The following is an 18434-nucleotide window of genomic DNA, read 5'->3' as shown; positions in this document are numbered from 1 at the left end:
AGACGCGAGCTGCCCAGTGACGCGAGCCTACCAGATGAGCTAAATGCCTTTTATGCTCGCTTCGATGCAAGCAACACTGAAACATGCACAAGAGCACCAGCTGGTCTGGATGACTGCGTCTGAATGCTCTCGGTAGCCGACGTGAACAAAACCTTTAAACAGGTCAACATTCACAAAGCAGCTGGGCCAGACGGATTACCAGGACGTGCACTCAAAGAACGCGCAGACCAACTGTCAAGTGTTTTCACTGACATTTTCAACCTCTTCCTGACCGAGTCTGTAATACCTACATGTTTCAAGCCGACCACCATAGTCCCTGTGCCCAAGGAAGCGAAGGTAACCTGCCTAAATGAATACCTCCCCGTGGCACTCACGTCGGTAGCCATGAAGTGCTTTGAAAGTCTGGTCATGGCTCACATCAACAGCATCCTCCCGGACACCCTAGACCCACTAATTCGCATACCGCCCCAACAGATCCACAGATGACGCAATCTCAACTCAATCCACACCGCCCTCTCTCACCTGGACAAAAGGAACACCTATGTGAGAATGCTGTTCATCGACTACAGCTCAGCGTTCAACACCATAGTACCCACAAAGCTCAACACTAAGCTAAGGACTCTGGGACTAAACACCTCCCTCTGCAACTGAATCCTGGACATCCTGACGGGCCGCCCCCAGGTGGTAAAGAGTAGGCAACAACATGTCCGCCACACTGATCCTTAACACTGGGGCCCCTCAGGGGTGTGTACTTAGTCCCGTCCTGTACTCCCTGTTCACCCACGACTGCGTGGCCATACACAACTCCAAACACCATCATTAAGTTTGCTGACGACACAATGTCGTAGGTCTGATTACCGACAACGATGAGACAGCCTGTACGGAGGAGGTCAGAGAACTGGCAGTGTGGTGCCAGGACAACAACCTCTCCCTCAATGTGAGCAAGACAAAGGAGCAGATCGTGGACTACAGGAAAAGGGCCGAACAGGGCCCCATTATAAAATCTTTGTAAATGGCTAAAAACCAAGCTAGGCTTCCTCTATAGAAACAGGACGTGTTTGTCCTCTACAAATAGAAGACAAATTGTGCAAGCTACTTTTATGTCTGTTACACATTATGGGGATATTATCTACATGCATGCTACGGCATCAACACTTAAATCGCTGGATGCTACTTATCATTTCGTACTTAGGTTTATTACGGGTGCTAGCTACAGAACTCACCACTGTGTTTTATATCAAAATGTGGGTTGGACTTCGCTGTCCGTGAGACGAGAACAACATGCTCTCGTGTTTGTCTATAAAGCACTTCTAAATAGGCTACCTTCTTATTTATCATCACTCATCAATATTATAATTCCTAAAACCAGGTCTCAAGCATGGATTACACTTGAGGCCCATGCGATTTCCACAGTTGGGTGTGGATGCCTTTTCCTGTTACGCTCCTTGCCTATGGAATAGCCTGCAGACTAAACTTCAACTTCAGACTCTTGTCCCCCTTGCTCATTTTAAATATTTATTGGAGGATTTTTTTTTTTGTATTGCTTGTAACTGTTTCGGGTAATGCAAGTTCTTGTGCTGTTAGTAGAATAACCTGTGTGTAAATGTAATCTGTTGCTGTATTTTTTTGTGTTATCTGTGATCGTTTTGTTTGTCTTGTTTAGTTTTAAATCATTGTACCTAAACTGTATGTGTAAACATGTATACACAGGGGCCAGCTGTAAAAGAGACATTGGTCTCAGTGTGTTCCTTGTTGATATAAAGGTGTATTAACATTGACAGGGCTGTAGTGGAGCGGGTCGAGAGTTTCAAGTTCCTTGGTGTCCACATCACCAACGAACTATCATGGTCCAAAACATACCAAGACAGAAGTGAAGAGGGCACGACAAAACCTTTCCCACCCCAGGAGACTAAAAAGATTTGGTATGGGCCCCCAGATCCTCAAAAGGTCCTAAAGCTGCACCATCGAGAGCATCCTGACTGGTTGCAAACCGCCTGGGTATGGCAACTGATATGACATCTGCTTGGCATCTGACCGTAAACATGCTTCTCTGACTTGCTGAAAATAAATCATATCAGTTTAACTCATGACATTTCTATCTGGAACATAAACACAACATTGTGCCCTGCTGAATGTGGCCCAGCCAGGTGATGTGAATTCCACCCACTCAACAGACGAGGGGTGTGTTCAGTCAATAAAGCAATGTTCAAGACAACCAGGTGGTCTGTTCTATGTTTTATTTAGTGTTCAACCCCACCAACCTCCGATGGGCAGGAAGCCACAAAAGTATTTGGAAAATATAGCCTGAATCTCTCTACCTCACACACTTTATTTAATATTATTTCACCTTTATTTAACCAGGTAGGCAAGTTGAGAACAAGTTCTCATTTACAATTGCAACCTGGCCAAGATAAAGCAAAGCAGTTCGACACATACAACAACAGAGTTACACATGGAGTAAAACAAACATACAGTCAATAAAACAGTAGAAAAATAAGTCTAAATACAATGTGAGCAAATGAGGTGAGATAAGGGAGGTTAAGGCAAAAAGGCCATGGTGGCGAAGTAAATACAATATAGCAAGTAAAACACTGGAATGGTAGATTTGTAGTAGAGGAAAGTGCAAAGTAGAGATAGAAATACCGGGGTGCAAAGGAGCAAAATAAATAAATAAAGGAGGGGAAGAGGTAGTTATTTGGGCTAAATTATAGATGGGCTATGCACAGGTGCAGTGATCTGCACACACACATCCATCGTGGCCCAGAAATGTGTACATACACAATCCTAATTGTTCCAGGGTCGCTATTAATAAATGGTTGACCCTGGCCGGGGGTGCCTCTGGGGGAGATGGGACATGCTAATATATATATATATATATATATATATATATATATATATATAAAAAAAAAAAGAGTTTTCCATTTTCACATGCATATAATACACACTTCTGCATGTGTGAAATAGGCCAAATATAAAATACCCACCCTGGCCTCCATGCATAGAGTTATGCCATAACAAGCACCCCCCCTCTACAGGCAATGTTAGTTAGCCAGCCAGCTAGCTCCTGCCATCCAGACAACCACTTACAAGCAAAAACAAATACTTCCGGTGTATTTGGGTCTGAAAATATGTTATTCAATACAAGCAGAAAACAAACAGCCATTCATTTCTCAGCGGTGTATACCATCATAACTAGGTAACGTAACCTATTTGATAACACCCGGAAATCAGTAACGTTAGCGAGCAGTCTCGCTCGCCAGCCGGAAATAGCATTGTTGCCCATAACTAGGTTAATAATCATTATTTTAATACCGTGGGTCGATTATCACCGCGAACTACTGTCCTGTCCACCTGGACCAGAACAATAAAAACGGAAGGTAGTTTTGTGTGTCAGCTAGATAAGTCAGTCGCCGAGGCACAACTCATCCAAGCTAACTAAACAAATAGAGGCCAATTAGACATGAAAATGGACGTAAGTAAATGTGTGTTTGTCTAGTTGACATACAACTAGGTAATTACATTATCCATGTACTGGAGTGTTCGCTAGTTAGCTTAATTGGCATGTATTGATGCCGAACCACGGAACTGGTTCCAGTAACTAACTACCCAAGTCTACCAACAAACAATACCCGACCTCCAAGCCAGCGACCAGAGCAACTAGCCCCCGGTATCCTCTACCGGTAACACACACCGGTGACCCGTTACTAACACGTCTTCCGTGGTCTCCATGACGCGGGTGTTAGCTAGCTAGCTAACAAAGGCCCTAGCTGTCTGGCTAGAGCGGAAGACGGCAACAACCGGAGGCGGCAGGGGAGGGAGGAAACAACACAGCTGTTAAAATAAACCCACAAAACTATCGTTACGGTCCGGTAAAGGCAATACATCGGGCGATGTGTAGTTTGAGGCGGCTAGAGGCACACTGTGCCCCCGGGTGAGGGCTACTTACAGGCGGAGAGGGCGGATGGTCGAAGATTTCAGCCCCGGTTCTCTATCCAGATTTCCAGGCTTTCATTCCGACAACATGGCGGCTCGGAGAGGAGCAGCGACGGGCAGACGCGCTGCATCATGGGAACGGATGAGAAGAGAGAGTGCGGTTCATTGGGTCTTACACCAGTCCCTTTGTTATATACATATGTGTGGCTCTTCTGTTGACATGCGCTGTTCTCTCACATTGGGCAAAAATACACTAATAATCTGAAATACATTCATAATAAAGACTATAGTGGTCTCTTTAACACTGGTTAGGGGAAGTGTGTGGACAGTTCGTTATGGGGCGGCAGCGTAGCCTAGTGGTTAGAGCGTTGGACTAGTAACCGTTAGGTTACCTGCTGCTACCGCCCTGCCCTTTTCACACTGGCTGTTAGTTGGTTCACAATGCACCGGTCCACAGCAGTGTTTCCTAAAAAAATGTTTGATGGTACCATTGTTGGTACCATCAAATGAATTTTGCTCTGCCCGGAGTACCCCCTCGTGTGCGGTTTATCATCCAGATCCAGCCTCATGAACACCCTCTGTGCTCAGCAGTCAGCATGTTGCCATGGCTGCAGCTGGACCCTATTACCATAATTCTCTGAACATTCTGTCCATACCTAAAAATGTGTACAGGGAATACTTTTTTTATTTTACCTTTATTTAACTAGGCAAGTCAGTTAAGAACAAATTCTTATTTTCAACGACGGCCTAGGAACAGTGGGTTAACTGCCTGTTCAGGGGCAGAACGACAGATTTGTACCTTGTCAGCTCTGGAATTTGAACTTACAACCTTTCGGTTAAGAGGGGTTGGGTCACAGTAAAGAGCAGTGGGCCACCAACTGAAAAGGTCGCTAGTGTGAATCCCCGAACCGACTAGGTGAAAAATGTGTCCTTGAGCAAGGCACTTAACCCCAATTGGTCCTGAAAGTTGCTCTGGATATGAACCTCTGCTAAATTACTGAACTTCAATGAATAGTAGTCACAAAAATAATTTATCAGTCTGTCATTAGAAATGACTATATGCAGCACGGTCTACCATGCAATGCAAGGCTAAATTCATACTTACATCAATTTGTCCAAAGGTGTGTGTGTGCAGAAAACATAGGGCTGATTTAATTTAAAAACAGTTTATTTATTTCCCCAACCCCCTTCCCAATGTCTCCTAAACACACAGGTCTTACCCAGGAAACCACTTCAGAAATACAGTCTCCCTCCTTCTCTGTCCTCCGCCAGGCATTTCTGACCTGGAAATGCACAATGACCTATTGTATGGTGGTGAAATAAATCAGTGTCCTTGTATTCCTTACATTAATATCATCAGGTCAGACCAGTGAATTCTTTACAGAAGAAAGGAAGGAGTGAATGAAGCGTAGAGGGGGGGGGGGAGAATAACAGAAGAAAGAAATGGTAGTAAGGTGTGAGGGAGGAGGGAGGAAGCATTTCTAAAGTCATGAAGGACCATTCTTGGTCGTGAAAAAGGTGAGAGAAGAAACGTAAATGGGGCGTGGCTACGCAAACCCCCCTCACCACCCCCAAAAACAAAGCAATCAGCCGGATATTTACATGCACAGAATCCCCACAACTTTCCCCAGAGACACTAAAGCCCAATCCTTAAAACTGGTCCATAGCAGATCACTTAACCCAGTGTACACACAATCGCGACAAAACCGCTTCTGCTTTTTTTGCTGTGATTGTGAGTACACAGGGTCACCCTGTCACAACAGAATTAGGGACAAGCTTGGGATTGGGGGTACGATTGTTCTATTATGACCTCACATTCTAAAATGACAACATGTGACTTTGGAGGCCCCTCCCACAATAGTTCAGAGGTCATTCAGCTAGTCCTTTAGAACTACACACACACAGGGTCCTAGGAGTGCAAAGAGCCAGCGGGTGCAGAGTGTCCTCTCAATATCCTCCGTGTCCATTAACAAGTGACCACGCCCAGTGCCCCCCCCCCCCCCCCATAGAATGGCTGGTTCCACCCTGTCCTCTGTACATTCACCTCAGGGGTATCAGTCAGTTTACCCTCGATTACCACACACATACACACACAGGTGAGTCCATCTTTCAGTTGTACTGTGACACGCAGAGTGAGTGCTCTGTTCCCAAGACGTCTCAGCTTCACGGCTGTGGTGTGGTCTGATGGGGGCGCCCCCTTCCCCTACCCGGCCCTGAGAGAGAGACATCATACAGTTCAAATAGAAAGTAGGTCACACAATAAATAATATATATTTTGTTAAAGCCTTCCGCCGAACTTGGCTAAACGAGTGCTCGCATAATCCCTTAAAAGACCTTCGCGTGAAAAACGTTTGTCCATCGTGAGACGCCGTAGCCAGTACACACTTCCTGAAAATAGTCTGAATTAATCTAACTCAATAAATCTGTCATACATTTTTACGTTTTTGTCAAGGAGATCTTAGTTGTGCAATTTTACATCTAACTAAGATGTTTGGTGCAGTATTTCTCAAGGTAAAAATGTGCATGAAAACAATGTCATTTGTTGAATGACAACAAACACTTTATTTAAGAATCCCTACTGTTGACCAATCACGACAAAGGGGCGGAGACTTCGGCTTGTGTGCGCGAACAGCCGAAAAAAAACTTTGCTGAAGACCAATTAGAACAAAAACGTCACAAAATGTCATAATATGTTCACTAACTGTTCTGAACCGCTGCGGAATGGAAGGGTAAGAGGTCACTGTGAGGTTAAGGTTGAAACGTTAGAGGTTACCTACGTGTAGAGGGGCTGCAGTTGGAGGTGGGAGGTCTTCTGAGGAGGCTGGTAACCATAGGATTCAAAGCCACCAATGAAATCAACTGAGAGAGAGAAAGAGATCAGAGGCAGGCAGAACACCCAGACAGACGCAACACCCAGACAGACAGACGGACGGAACACCCAGACAGACAGACGGACGGAACACCCAGACAGACGGACGGAACACCCAGACAGGCGGACCACCCAGACAGACAGACAGGCGGACCACCCAGACAGGCGGACCACCCAGACAGACAGACAGACGGACCACCCAGACAGACAGACGGACGGACCACCCAGACAGACAGACGGACGGACCACCCAGACAGACAAACGGACGGACCACCCAGACAGACAGACAGGCGGACCACCCAGACAGGCGGACCACCCAGACAGACAGACGGACCACCCAGACAGACGGACGGACCACCCAGACAGACAGACGGACGGACCACCCAGACAGACAGACAGGCGGACCACCCAGACAGACGGACGGACCACCCAGACAGACAGACGGACCGGACCACCCAGACAGACAGACGGACCACCCAGACAGACAGACGGACGGACCACCCAGACAGACAGACAGACGGACGGAACACCCAGACAGACAGAAGGACGGACCACCCAGACAGACAGAAGGACGGACCACCCAGACAGACAGACGGACCACCCAGACAGACAGACGGACCACCCAGACAGACTAAAGAATAAAGAGATAAATGGATCCCTCAGACAAATGCAAAACACTCACAGCTATCCTCGTCATCCTGGAAGACTTTGCTCAAATAGCAGGCATACACAAAGCCAAAGAGCTAAGGGAGAGACAGAGAGAATAAGGTTAGTATCATGTATGTGTGTGTGTGTGTGTGTGTGTGTGTATGTGTGTGTGTGTCAGGGTTTCTGTTAGTCGATAATAGCCAGCTTCAGGCCAATAAAAAAAAAATATATATATATATGAAAAGCTGATAAATAACATTGGCACCGGACAGCCGGGAGAATTTTCTTTTTAAATCCCGTTGCAAAGTAATGCTTTTTAACATGTTCATTGATGGAAATACATTTGACCGGTCATCCTTAAAAAATAAAGTCTTTAGGTTAATAATTGCACAACAATTCTAAATGCAAATCGCATGAAAAAAAAAGTTTCTGATGGCTACGATTAAAAAGAGATACTATTTTATATTTCTCAACTAGTGATTTAAGCGTGGTTCCCATGCGCCATTCAAGTGCTTAGGCAATGGTCGGCAGGCTTTAGTGCATCACACAACACTTTGCAATGTGAGCTGGAGGCACTATGCAGATTGAAATCAAATATTTAATTGTGTGAAACCTGAGTGTTTTACTTCACATGAGCCATGTCTTACCTTGTTTCAAAGTAGCCGAGCCAAAATCCTTTCCTTTAAACGTAGAGGCAATTATTTTATAAAGACTTCCATGCGCTGTTGAAACAAGTAGCCTATTTCTCTTACGTTCTATTGGTTATCAAATCAACTTTCTTTCGCTGTCCGGTAGCCAAAGGCACAATCCTAGTCATATTAGCAACCCATGCTAGTTGTTTAAATTTACAACAGATATTTTAATCTCCGTCACATGAAACCCGCTCGCATGTGCAGTGTGCTTTTGACATTCGGGACGTAGCCTACTGCCTCGTGTGCATTGCTACGGAGCTATAATGTGAAGAAATAAGTTGCATCAGCCTCAATGCTTTATTAAAGGTATTTTGATGTACTGGAGGTATGAATTTGGGATGTATCGTCCCACAACTGTCCCAGACTCTGTTTGGAATATTTCTTTCTCGCGCACTACATTACTCGTGTTGTTGGCTGACGAAGAGTAAACATGGACAGTTATTCTAAACAACTTCAAAGTGCGCATCGGAATTCGTTAAGAAGGAAGCACGTCATTGTTTTGTTAAGATAAATTACAATAAATCAAAATATAATTTCTGTCATTCTAAGCATTGTGGGTGGACGCCATATGGGTACGGTAAAATTTCTCAAAGTGTCCTGCAAATTAAAACGTCGCTGGTGCCACATTTTCCTAAGGGAAACCCTGGTGTGTGTGTGTGTTACTTACAGCCAGTAGGACCTGGAGCGCGGCACTCAGCACCTCAATGTACTGGTAGTCAAGGAGACAGCCGGAGACGGTGATGACATGGTGGTCGTCAGGGGCGATGCGGGAGTCCAACACCGGCGTTACTAGGCAACCAGGGCCGTGCTCCATCCACCAGGACCGATGCAGCGACGTGTTGAACGTCATCAGGAAGTCCCTGTCCTACACACACAAACACACAAATTAGAAAAAAAACATGTTATGAACACACAAACGTTATAAACACATCAATACATAAACACACATTATAAACATGTTGTAAATCAGACTACAAAAAGGGAAGCACAGCCGCGAGCTGCCCAGTGACACGAGCCTACCAGACGAGCTAAATCAATTCTTTGCTCGCTTCGAAGGCAAGTGAGTAAGACCTTTAAAAACAGGTCAACATTCAGACAGATTACCAGGACGTGTACTCTGAGTATACGCGGACCAACTGGCAAGAGACTTCAGACATTTTCAACCTCTCCCTGACCGAGTCTATAATACCAACATGTCATTCAACATTCAAGCAGACCACTATAGTCCCTGTGCCCAAGAACACTAAGGTAACCTGCCTAAATGACTACCGACCCGTAGCACTCACGTTTGTAGCCATGAAGTGCTCGTCAATAAACTAAGGGTCCCTGGGACTAAACACCTCCCTCTGCAACTGGATCCTGGACTTCCTGACTGGCAGCCCCCCAAGTGGTAAGGGTAGGTAACAACATCTGCCATGCTGATCCTCAACACGGGGGCCCCTCAGGGGTGTGTGCTCAGTCCCCTCCTGTACTCCCTGTTCACCCATGACTGCATGGTCAAGCATGACTCCAAAACCATCATTAAGTTTGCCGACGACAACAGTGGTAGGCCTGATCACCGACAACGATGAGACAGCCTATAGGGAGATCAGAGACCTGGCAGTGTGGTGACAGGATAACAACCTCTCTTCCTCAATGTGAGCAAGACAAAAGGAGCTGATCGTGGACTACAGGAAAAGGAGGGCCGAACACGCCCCCATTCACATCAACGGGGCTGTAGTGGAGCAGGTTGAGAGCTTCAAGGTCCTTGGTATCCACATCACCAGCAAACTATCATGGTCCAAACACACTAAGACAGTTGTGAAGAGGGCACGACAAAACCTATTCCCCCTCAGGAGACTGAAAACATTTGGCGTGGCTCCTCAGATCCTAAAAAAGTTCTACAGCTGCACCATCGAGAGCATCCTGACTGGTTGCATCACCGCCTGGTATGGCAACTGCTCAGCCTCAAGGCACTACAGATGTTAGTGCAAGTCAGAAGAACGCCCTAAAAAAAAATGTTTTAAATCGCCGAAGACTCCAGCCACCCTAGTCATAGACTGTTCTCTCTGCTACTTACAGCAAACGGTACAGGGGCCCAAGTCTAGGTCCAGTTTATTTTAGTAAATACTTTTTCTTCCTCTTAAAACTGCATTGTTGGTTAAGTGCTTGTAAGTAAACATTTCACTGTAAGGTCTACAGTAATCGGCACATGTGACAATTACAATTTTAAACACGTTATAAACACAAATATATGATAAACACGTTAAACACACACACACCTCTCTTACCTGAGACAAGTGTCCCACCTCAAGGTAGAAACAGATGATGAAGGAGTTCCATCCCACCCACAGCACTAACCACACCGCATACTGATATACACAGAGACAAAGAGGGGTTAGGGTGTGTGTATTAGAGGTCGACCGATTAATCGGCATGGCCGATTAACTGGGGCCGATTTTAAATTTTCATAACAAATCGGTAGTATGCCTTTTTGGATGCCGATTATGGCCGATTACATTGCAATCCACAAGGAGACTGCGTAGCAGGCTGACCACCTGTTAGGCGAGTGCAGTAAGGAGCTAAGGTAAGTTGCTAGCTAGCATTAAACTTATCTTATAAAAAAAACAACCAATCTTCACATTACTAGTTAAACTAGTAATGTCATCAACCATGTGTAGTTATCTAGCGTGTCCTACGTAGCATATAATCGATGCGGTGCCTGTTAATTTATCATCGAATCACAGCCTACTTCAACTTGATGATTTAACAAAAGCGCATTCGCGAAAAAAAGCACAATCGTTGCAATAATGTACCTAACCATAAACATCAATGCCTTTCTTAAAATCAATACTCAGGTATATTTTTTAAAACCTGCATATGTAGGGGCGGCAGGTAGCCTAGTGGTTAGAGTGTAGGGCCAGTAACCGGAAGGTTGCAAGATCGAATCCCCAACCTGACATGGTAAAAATCTGTCATTGAAAATAAGAATTTGTTCTTAACCGACTTGCCTAGTTAAATAAAGGTGAAATAAATTAAATAAATAAAAATGTTCAAAGAAATTCAGGTTAGCAGGCAATATTAACTAGGGAAATTGCGTCAGGGTATATGCAGCAGTCTGGCTCGTTGAGAACTGTGTGAAGACCATTTCTTCCTAACAAAGACCGTAATGAATTTGCCATAATTATGACATAACATTGAAGGTTGTGCAATGTAACAGCAGTATTTAGACTTATGGATGCCACCCGCTCGATAAAATATGGAACGGTTCCGTATTTCACTGAAAGAATAAACGTTTTGTTTCCGGATTTGACCATATTAATGACAAAACGCTCGTATTTCTGTGTGTTTATTATATTAAGTATATGAATTGATATTTGATAAAGCAGTCTGAGCGGTGGTAGGCAGCAGCAGGCTCGTAAGCATTCATTCAAACAGCAGCTCTTAGCAATGCTGGGATGCACAGCGCTGTTAATGTCTTCAAGCCCATCAACTCCCAAGATTAGGCTGGCATTACTAAAGTGCCTATAAGAACATCCAATAGTCAAAGGTATATGAAATACAAATCGTATAGAGAGAAATAGTCCTATAATTCCTATAATAACTACAACCTAAAACTTCTTACCTGGGAATATTGAAGACTCATGTTAAAAGGAACCACCAGCTTTCATATGTTCTCATGTTCTGAGCAAGGAACTTAAACGTTAGCTTTTTTACATGGCACATATTGCACTTTTACTTTCTTCTCCAACACTGTGTTTTTGCATTATTTAAACCAAATTGAATATGTTTCATTATTTATTTGAGAATAAATTGATTTTATTTATGTATTAAGTTAAAATAAAATAAGTGTTCATTGTTCCTTCAGTACTGTTGTAATTGTCATTTAAATATATATCTATATAGAAAAATCATCCGATTAATCAGTATCGGCTGTTTTTGGTCCTCCAATAATCGGTATCGCCGTTAAAATCATAATCGGTCAACCTCTAGTGTGTGTGATTGATGTATGTATGTATGTATGTATGTATGTACATATATATGTATGTGTGTGTGTGTGTGTGTGTCTCACCAATATGAGGTAGCGGGATCTGAACTGCACTGTCCCAAAGATCCCCAGTATGACGGCCATGATGTGGAGGAAGTTGGCCAGGATAGGAGCCCACTGGTAACCCAGGAAGTCAAACACCTGTCTCTGGAGCGCTGCCATCTATACACACACGCGTATATCACAAGATACATCTAGGGGATCGTTATGGTATTACATTGTTGCAAATTCAAACACTCCCTCTCTGGGATATGCACAGGGACACACAAAGAAACAACTGTCTCTCTCACACACACACACACACACACACACACACACACACACACACACACACACACACACACACACACACACACACACACACACACACACAGTATGCTGCAGTTGTTTCCATGGAAACTGCAAGGAGCACCCGCCGAGGGACTACCCCCCAAAACACAAACTCCCCAAACTACTGAAAATAAGCTGTACCCACTGTCACACAGTATATCACACACACACACACACACACACACAGCTGTACCCACTGTCACACAGTATATCACAATTACACACACTAATAAAAACACAGAAAATAAGCTGTACCCACTGTCACACAGTATATCACACACACACACACACAGCTGTACCCACTGTCACACACACACACTAATAAAAACACAGAAAATAAGCTGTACCCACTGTCACACAGTATATCTCACACACACACACAGCTGTACCCACTGTCACACACACACACACACACTAATAAAAACACAGAAAATAAGCTGTACCCACTGCCACACAATATATCACACACACACACACACACACACACACACACTAATAAAAACACAGAAAATAAAAAGTAGAAAATAAGAAACAGAAATAAAAGTTTTGACCAAATAGACAAAGAGTAGCAGGAAGACAGGAAGACAGGAAGACAGGAAGACAGGACGTAGATGAGAGGAAGAGCAGGACGTAGATGAGAGGAAGAGCAGGACGTAGATGAGAGGAAGAGCAGGACGTAGATGAGAGGAAGAGCAGGATATAGATGAGAGGAAGAGCAGGACGTAGATGAGAGGAAGAGCAGTATGTAGATGAGAGGAAGAGCAGGATATAGATGAGAGGAAGAGCAGGACGTAGATGAGAGGAAGAGCAGGACGTAGATGAGAGGAAGAGCAGGATATAGATGAGAGGAAGAGCAGGACGTAGATGAGAGGAAGAGCAGGACGTAGATGAGAGGAAGAGCAGGACGTAGATGAGAGGAAGAGCAGGACGTAGATGAGAGGAAGAGCAGGACGTAGATGAGAGGAAGAGCAGGACATAGATGAGAGGAAGAGCAGGACATAGATGAGAGGAAGAGCAGGACGTAGATGAGAGGAAGAGCAGGACGTAGATGAGAGGAAGAGCAGGACGTAGATGAGAGGAAGAGCAGGACGTAGATGAGAGGAAGAGCAGGACGTAGATGAGAGGAAGAGCAGGATGTAGATGAGAGGAAGAGCAGGATATAGATGAGAGGAAGAGCAGGACGTAGATGAGAGGAAGAGCAGGACGTAGATGAGAGGAAGAGCAGGACGTAGATGAGAGGAAGAGCAGGACGTAGATGAGAGGAAGAGCAGGACGTAGATGAGAGGAAGAGCAGGACGTAGATGAGAGGAAGAGCAGGACGTAGATGAGAGGAAGAGCAGGACGTAGATGAGAGGAAGAGCAGGATGTAGATGAGAGGAAGAGCAGGATATAGATGAGAGGAAGAGCAGGATATAGATGAGAGGAAGAGCAGGATGTAGATGAGAGGAAGAGCAGGATATAGATGAGAGGAAGAGCAGGATATAGATGAGAGGAAGAGCAGGATGTAGATGAGAGGAAGAGCAGGATATAGATGAGAGGAAGAGCAGGATATAGATGAGAGGAAGAGCAGGATGTAGATGAGAGGAAGAGCAGGATATAGATGAGAGGAAGAGCAGGATATAGATGAGAGGAAGAGCAGGACGTAGATGAGAGGAAGACAGGACGTAGATGAGAGGAAGAGCAGGATATAGATGAGAGGAAGAGCAGGATGTAGATGAGAGGAAGAGCAGGATGTAGATGAGAGGAAGAGCAGGATATAGATGAGAGGAAGAGCAGGATATAGATGAGAGGAAGAGCAGGACGTAGATGAGAGGAAGAGCAGGACGTAGATGAGAGGAAGAGCAGGATGTAGATGAGAGGAAGAGCAGGATATAGATGAGAGGAAGAGCAGTATGTAGATGAGAGGAAGAGCAGGACGTAGATGAGAGGAAGAGCAGGATATAGATGAGAGGAAGAGCAGGACGTAGATGAGAGGAAAAGCAGGAAGAGCAGGAAGACAGGAAGAGCAGGATATAGATGAGAGGAAGAGCAGGATATAGATGAGAGGAAGAGCAGGAAGACAGGAAGACAGGAAGAGCAGGATGTAGATGAGAGGAAGAGCAGGATATAGATGAGAGGAAGAGCAGGAAGACAGGAAGAGCAGGATGTAGATGAGAGGAAGAGCAGGATATAGATGAGAGGAAGAGCAGGATATAGATGAGAGGAAGAGCAGGATGTAGATGAGAGGAAGAGCAGGACGTAGATGAGAGGAAGAGCAGGATATAGATGAGAGGAAGAGCAGGATATAGATGAGAGGAAGAGCAGGATATAGATGAGAGGAAGAGCAGGAAGAGCAGGAAGACAGGAAGAGCAGGATGTAGATGAGAGGAAGAGCAGGATATAGATGAGAGGAAGAGCAGGATATAGATGAGAGGAAGAGCAGGATATAGATGAGAGGAAGAGCAGGATGTAGATCAGAGGAAGAGCAGGATGTAGATGAGAGGAAGAGCAGGACGTAGATGAGAGGAAGAGCAGGAAGAGCAGGAAGACAGGAAGAGCAGGATATAGATGAGAGGAAGAGCAGGATATAGATGAGAGGAAGAGCAGGAAGAGCAGGACGTAGATGAGAGGAAGAGCAGGACGTAGATGAGAGGAAGAGCAGGATGTAGATGAGAGGAAGAGCAGGATGTCGATGAGAGGAAGAGCAGGATATAGATGAGAGGAAGAGCAGGATGTAGATGAGAGGAAGAGCAGGATATAGATGAGAGGAAGAGCAGGATATAGATGAGAGGAAGAGCAGGATGTCGATGAGAGGAAGAGCAGGATGTAGATGAGAGGAAGAGCAGGATGTAGATGAGAGGAAGAGCAGGATGTAGATGAGAGGAAGAGCAGGATATAGATGAGAGGAAGAGCAGGATATAGATGAGAGGAAGAGCAGGATGTCGATGAGAGGAAGAGCAGGATGTCGATGAGAGGAAGAGCAGGACGTCGATGAGAGGAAGAGCAGGATGTAGATGAGAGGAAGAGCAGGATATAGATGAGAGGAAGAGCAGGATATAGATGAGAGGAAGAGCAGGATGTCGATGAGAGGAAGAGCAGGATGTAGATGAGAGGAAGAGCAGGACGTAGATGAGAGGAAGAGCAGGACGTAGATGAGAGGAAGAGCAGGATGTAGATGAGAGGAAGAGCAGGATGTCGATGAGAGGAAGAGCAGGATGTTGATGAGAGGAAGAGCAGGATATAGATGAGAGGAAGAGCAGGATATAGATGAGAGGAAGAGCAGGATATAGATGAGAGGAAGAGCAGGATGTCGATGAGAGGAAGAGCAGGATATAGATGAGAGGAAGAGCAGGATGTCGATGAGAGGAAGAGCAGGATGTAGATGAGAGGAAGAGCAGGATGTCGATGAGAGGAAGAGCAGGACGTAGATGAGAGGAAGAGCAGGACGTAGATGAGAGGAAGAGCAGGACGTAGATGAGAGGAAGAGCAGGATGTAGATGAGAGGAAGAGCAGGATGTAGATGAGAGGAAGAGCAGGATGTAGATGAGAGGAAGAGCAGGATGTAGATGAGAGGAAGAGCAGGATGTAGATGAGAGGAAGAGCAGGATGTAGATGAGAGGAAGAGCAGGATATAGATGAGAGGAAGAGCAGGATATAGATGAGAGGAAGAGCAGGATATAGATGAGAGGAAGAGCAGGATATAGATGAGAGGAAGAGCGCTCTCTTGTTTTCCTGCTGTTACTTTCAAAGCATTGGTTCCCAGAATACAGTGATCACCACACACTTGTCCTGTGGTTGCCAATAATGTGACACACTGTTAATAGTTCAAACGTTTTTCAGTCAGACCATCTTTCTCTCTCCCTCTTAGATTCAGTGAGTGGGAGAGGGATGGGAAGCGGGACAGAGTGGTTATTGTGGATAAGCATCACACACACATCTTTTCCCATTCACACATCACTGCAACAAACACTCACCAGCTGCAGTGAACATATCGCCACCAGCGTAACTCTCCCGTCACACTTCCCCATCTTGGAGGGCTCTGGACGCGGCTTGGGGCCACGCAGGCTCCGGGGAAAGGACGGGTGGTCACCGGTCAGACCCAGACTGGCTGCCCGACTCAGATCACACCATGCCCGGCCAAACCACGCCTGGACCTGGTCCTCCTGGTTCTTCTAGGTATGGAAGACTCCTTGAGACTGCCGTTAATCACACCGACCCATCCCGGCCCACTGTGATCATTCTGTCGGTGTCGGTATGTAAAGGTGCATGTAGTTCGCCGGGGGGGGGTTCTTCACGCGCCAGTCCGACAACTGTTTAAAGCAAAGACAGTATTACCGAATCGCCTCGAGCCGGCCACACCTTCAGGTTGAAGGAGGGGGGAGACATAGACACAAAGAAAGACGGAAAGCTATTATAACCGGGCAAGTCTCGCGGGTTAACTGGTAGAAATGAGCAGCATATGATAACGGATCACACGGGGAGGGGAGGAATGAAATGACCCGATGGAGGTAGCTAGCTAGCTGCCTGGGCTGATTAAACGGAATTGAAACACACAAAACGATTCATTGTGACTCACGGTTGATTTTCAAGACGCTCGCGCTCCTTTCCTCGTTCTCCGTAAAAAAAAGAAAAACGGACGGTGTCTTCAACCGTAGTCCTCCGGTGGCTTAAAAACCAAAGCTCGGGCTCTCTTTTCCGTCTCGCGGAGTCTTTGTCAACAATCCGTGGTGCCTGCTGGGGCGGGCGCGGGCACGCGGCAGCGCAAATCCTCTATCCGTTTCAGCGGAACTGGGCCGTGATCCCGATACAACGATCAACATCCTTCTGTCCTTCCTTGTGGCGACCACTGATCTTACAGGATTATATGTGAGAGTAAGTCATCCTACTAGATTGGTTTTTACTTTTCAAAACGTTGTCAAATCTATTAGAACCTCAAGGTGAAGAGCGGAGGAGGAAGGAAGGAAGGAAGAATGTAATTTCAAAAGGAGTCGAACACGGTCCCGCATAATACCGACCGCGTGCGCGCGACCGCATGGCGAACGGAACAGAGGAGCGCGAGGGGTTCAGCAGACAGACAAAAGAAACGGGGCTCGTTGCGAATCTAATAAAAGTTTGTGAATAATACCAGACTGAAAAAGGTCACAGCAAATACAATATCTAGGTCTATGCTCTATAATGGTAGGCAGCTAGTGTTTAAAAATATATATATATTTTTGTTGTTGTTGCATGAAACCAATCTAAATAATGTATTACTTAGATAGTTAAATCCAAATTGCACATTTTAAAACTCAAAAACCTTATAGCTATTTAAATACCTAGTTGTATGGCTGTGTTTAAGAGTGTCACAGTTTGTTTTTTAAAGGATACAAAGTACTAACACATTCAGAGTAAAGACGGGTATTACAAAACACACACATTCAGCTTCAGGGTCTTTCCACAAAGAGTACTTTTTGCGTGCGTTCCTTTGATATATTAAGTAGAAATTATAGACAGCAATATTGTTTTTTTTAAAAGCCTGTTATATTAAATTAAGTGTCCTTTGATATAGACCACATGGAGAATTTAAAAAATCCAGCATTTTGACATGTCCCTGTGTGACTTCTAAGAAGATTCTAGCCCACTTAACTTCAACATTTCTCCAAGTTATCACCATCATTGTAAAGCCCTAGTTATTTTGTTGCTTTGACAAAGTAATTTCTGAAGATTTATTTTAATGTGATTAGTGATTCATTATAGTATGTCCCTCATTTTAAGGTCAACTCTGTTACGTGAACTGAACTCTCGTTTTAATCCAGTTATTCCTTTTTGAAATATATATTTTGTTTTTTTTAAATAAACATTGAGCATCTAACAGTGAAATTATAGTGTAAAAGCAGGCGAGCTGGTTTTCTGGATGCCCGACGACTCAAACTGAATTCTTCCACTGCTCCATGTTTGCTACATACTTCAGTCTCTG

At 45.0% G+C, this 18434-nt stretch overlaps 1 protein-coding gene across 4 annotated transcripts; it reads right to left on the bottom strand.

Annotated features, from left to right (window-relative positions):
- Window positions 1-5083: 5083 nt before the first annotated feature.
- LOC106570599 (sodium/potassium-transporting ATPase subunit beta-1-interacting protein 1) lies at window positions 5084-17409 on the bottom strand. Of its 4 annotated transcripts, XM_014143057.2 has the most exons (8): window positions 17055-17401; window positions 16453-16788; window positions 12194-12331; window positions 10404-10493; window positions 8810-9007; window positions 7485-7545; window positions 6711-6792; window positions 5084-6146 (listed from the first exon to the last, which is right to left on the bottom strand). In XM_014143057.2, the coding sequence occupies exons 2-8, from the start codon at window positions 16504-16506 to the stop codon at window positions 6137-6139; spliced, it is 633 nt and encodes a 210-aa protein (XP_013998532.1). In that variant the 5' UTR covers window positions 16507-16788; window positions 17055-17401; the 3' UTR covers window positions 5084-6136. The 4 variants fall into 4 exon arrangements, with proteins under 4 accessions (XP_013998532.1, XP_013998533.1, XP_013998531.1 ...); XM_014143058.2 differs by having other exon boundaries at window positions 6707-6792; window positions 16453-17409; XM_014143056.2 differs by having other exon boundaries at window positions 16453-17401.
- Between the last annotated feature and the right edge of the window lie 1025 nt (window positions 17410-18434).

This window comes from Salmo salar, chromosome ssa14 (genome assembly GCF_905237065.1).
Source record: "Salmo salar chromosome ssa14, Ssal_v3.1, whole genome shotgun sequence".
NCBI classification, from domain to species: Eukaryota; Metazoa; Chordata; class Actinopteri; order Salmoniformes; family Salmonidae; genus Salmo; species Salmo salar.
The sequence above is the reverse complement of the archived record's forward strand: the minus strand, read 5'-3'. Positions and strand labels throughout refer to the sequence as shown.

Excerpts from the sequence above, each read along its gene's own strand:
- LOC106570599 (XM_014143056.2), bottom strand. The coding sequence starts at position 16,506 with ATGGGGAAGTGTGACGGGAGAGTTACGCTGGTGGCGATATGTTCACTG. Across the intron at positions 12,332-16,452 it reads CGATATGTTCACTGCAGCTG|ATGGCAGCGCTCCAGAGACA; the intron begins GTGAGTGTTTGT and ends GTGTGTGTATAG. Across the intron at positions 9,008-10,403 it reads ACTTGTCTCAGGTAAGAGAG|GACAGGGACTTCCTGATGAC; the intron begins GTGTGTGTGTGT and ends TTGTGTGTGTAG.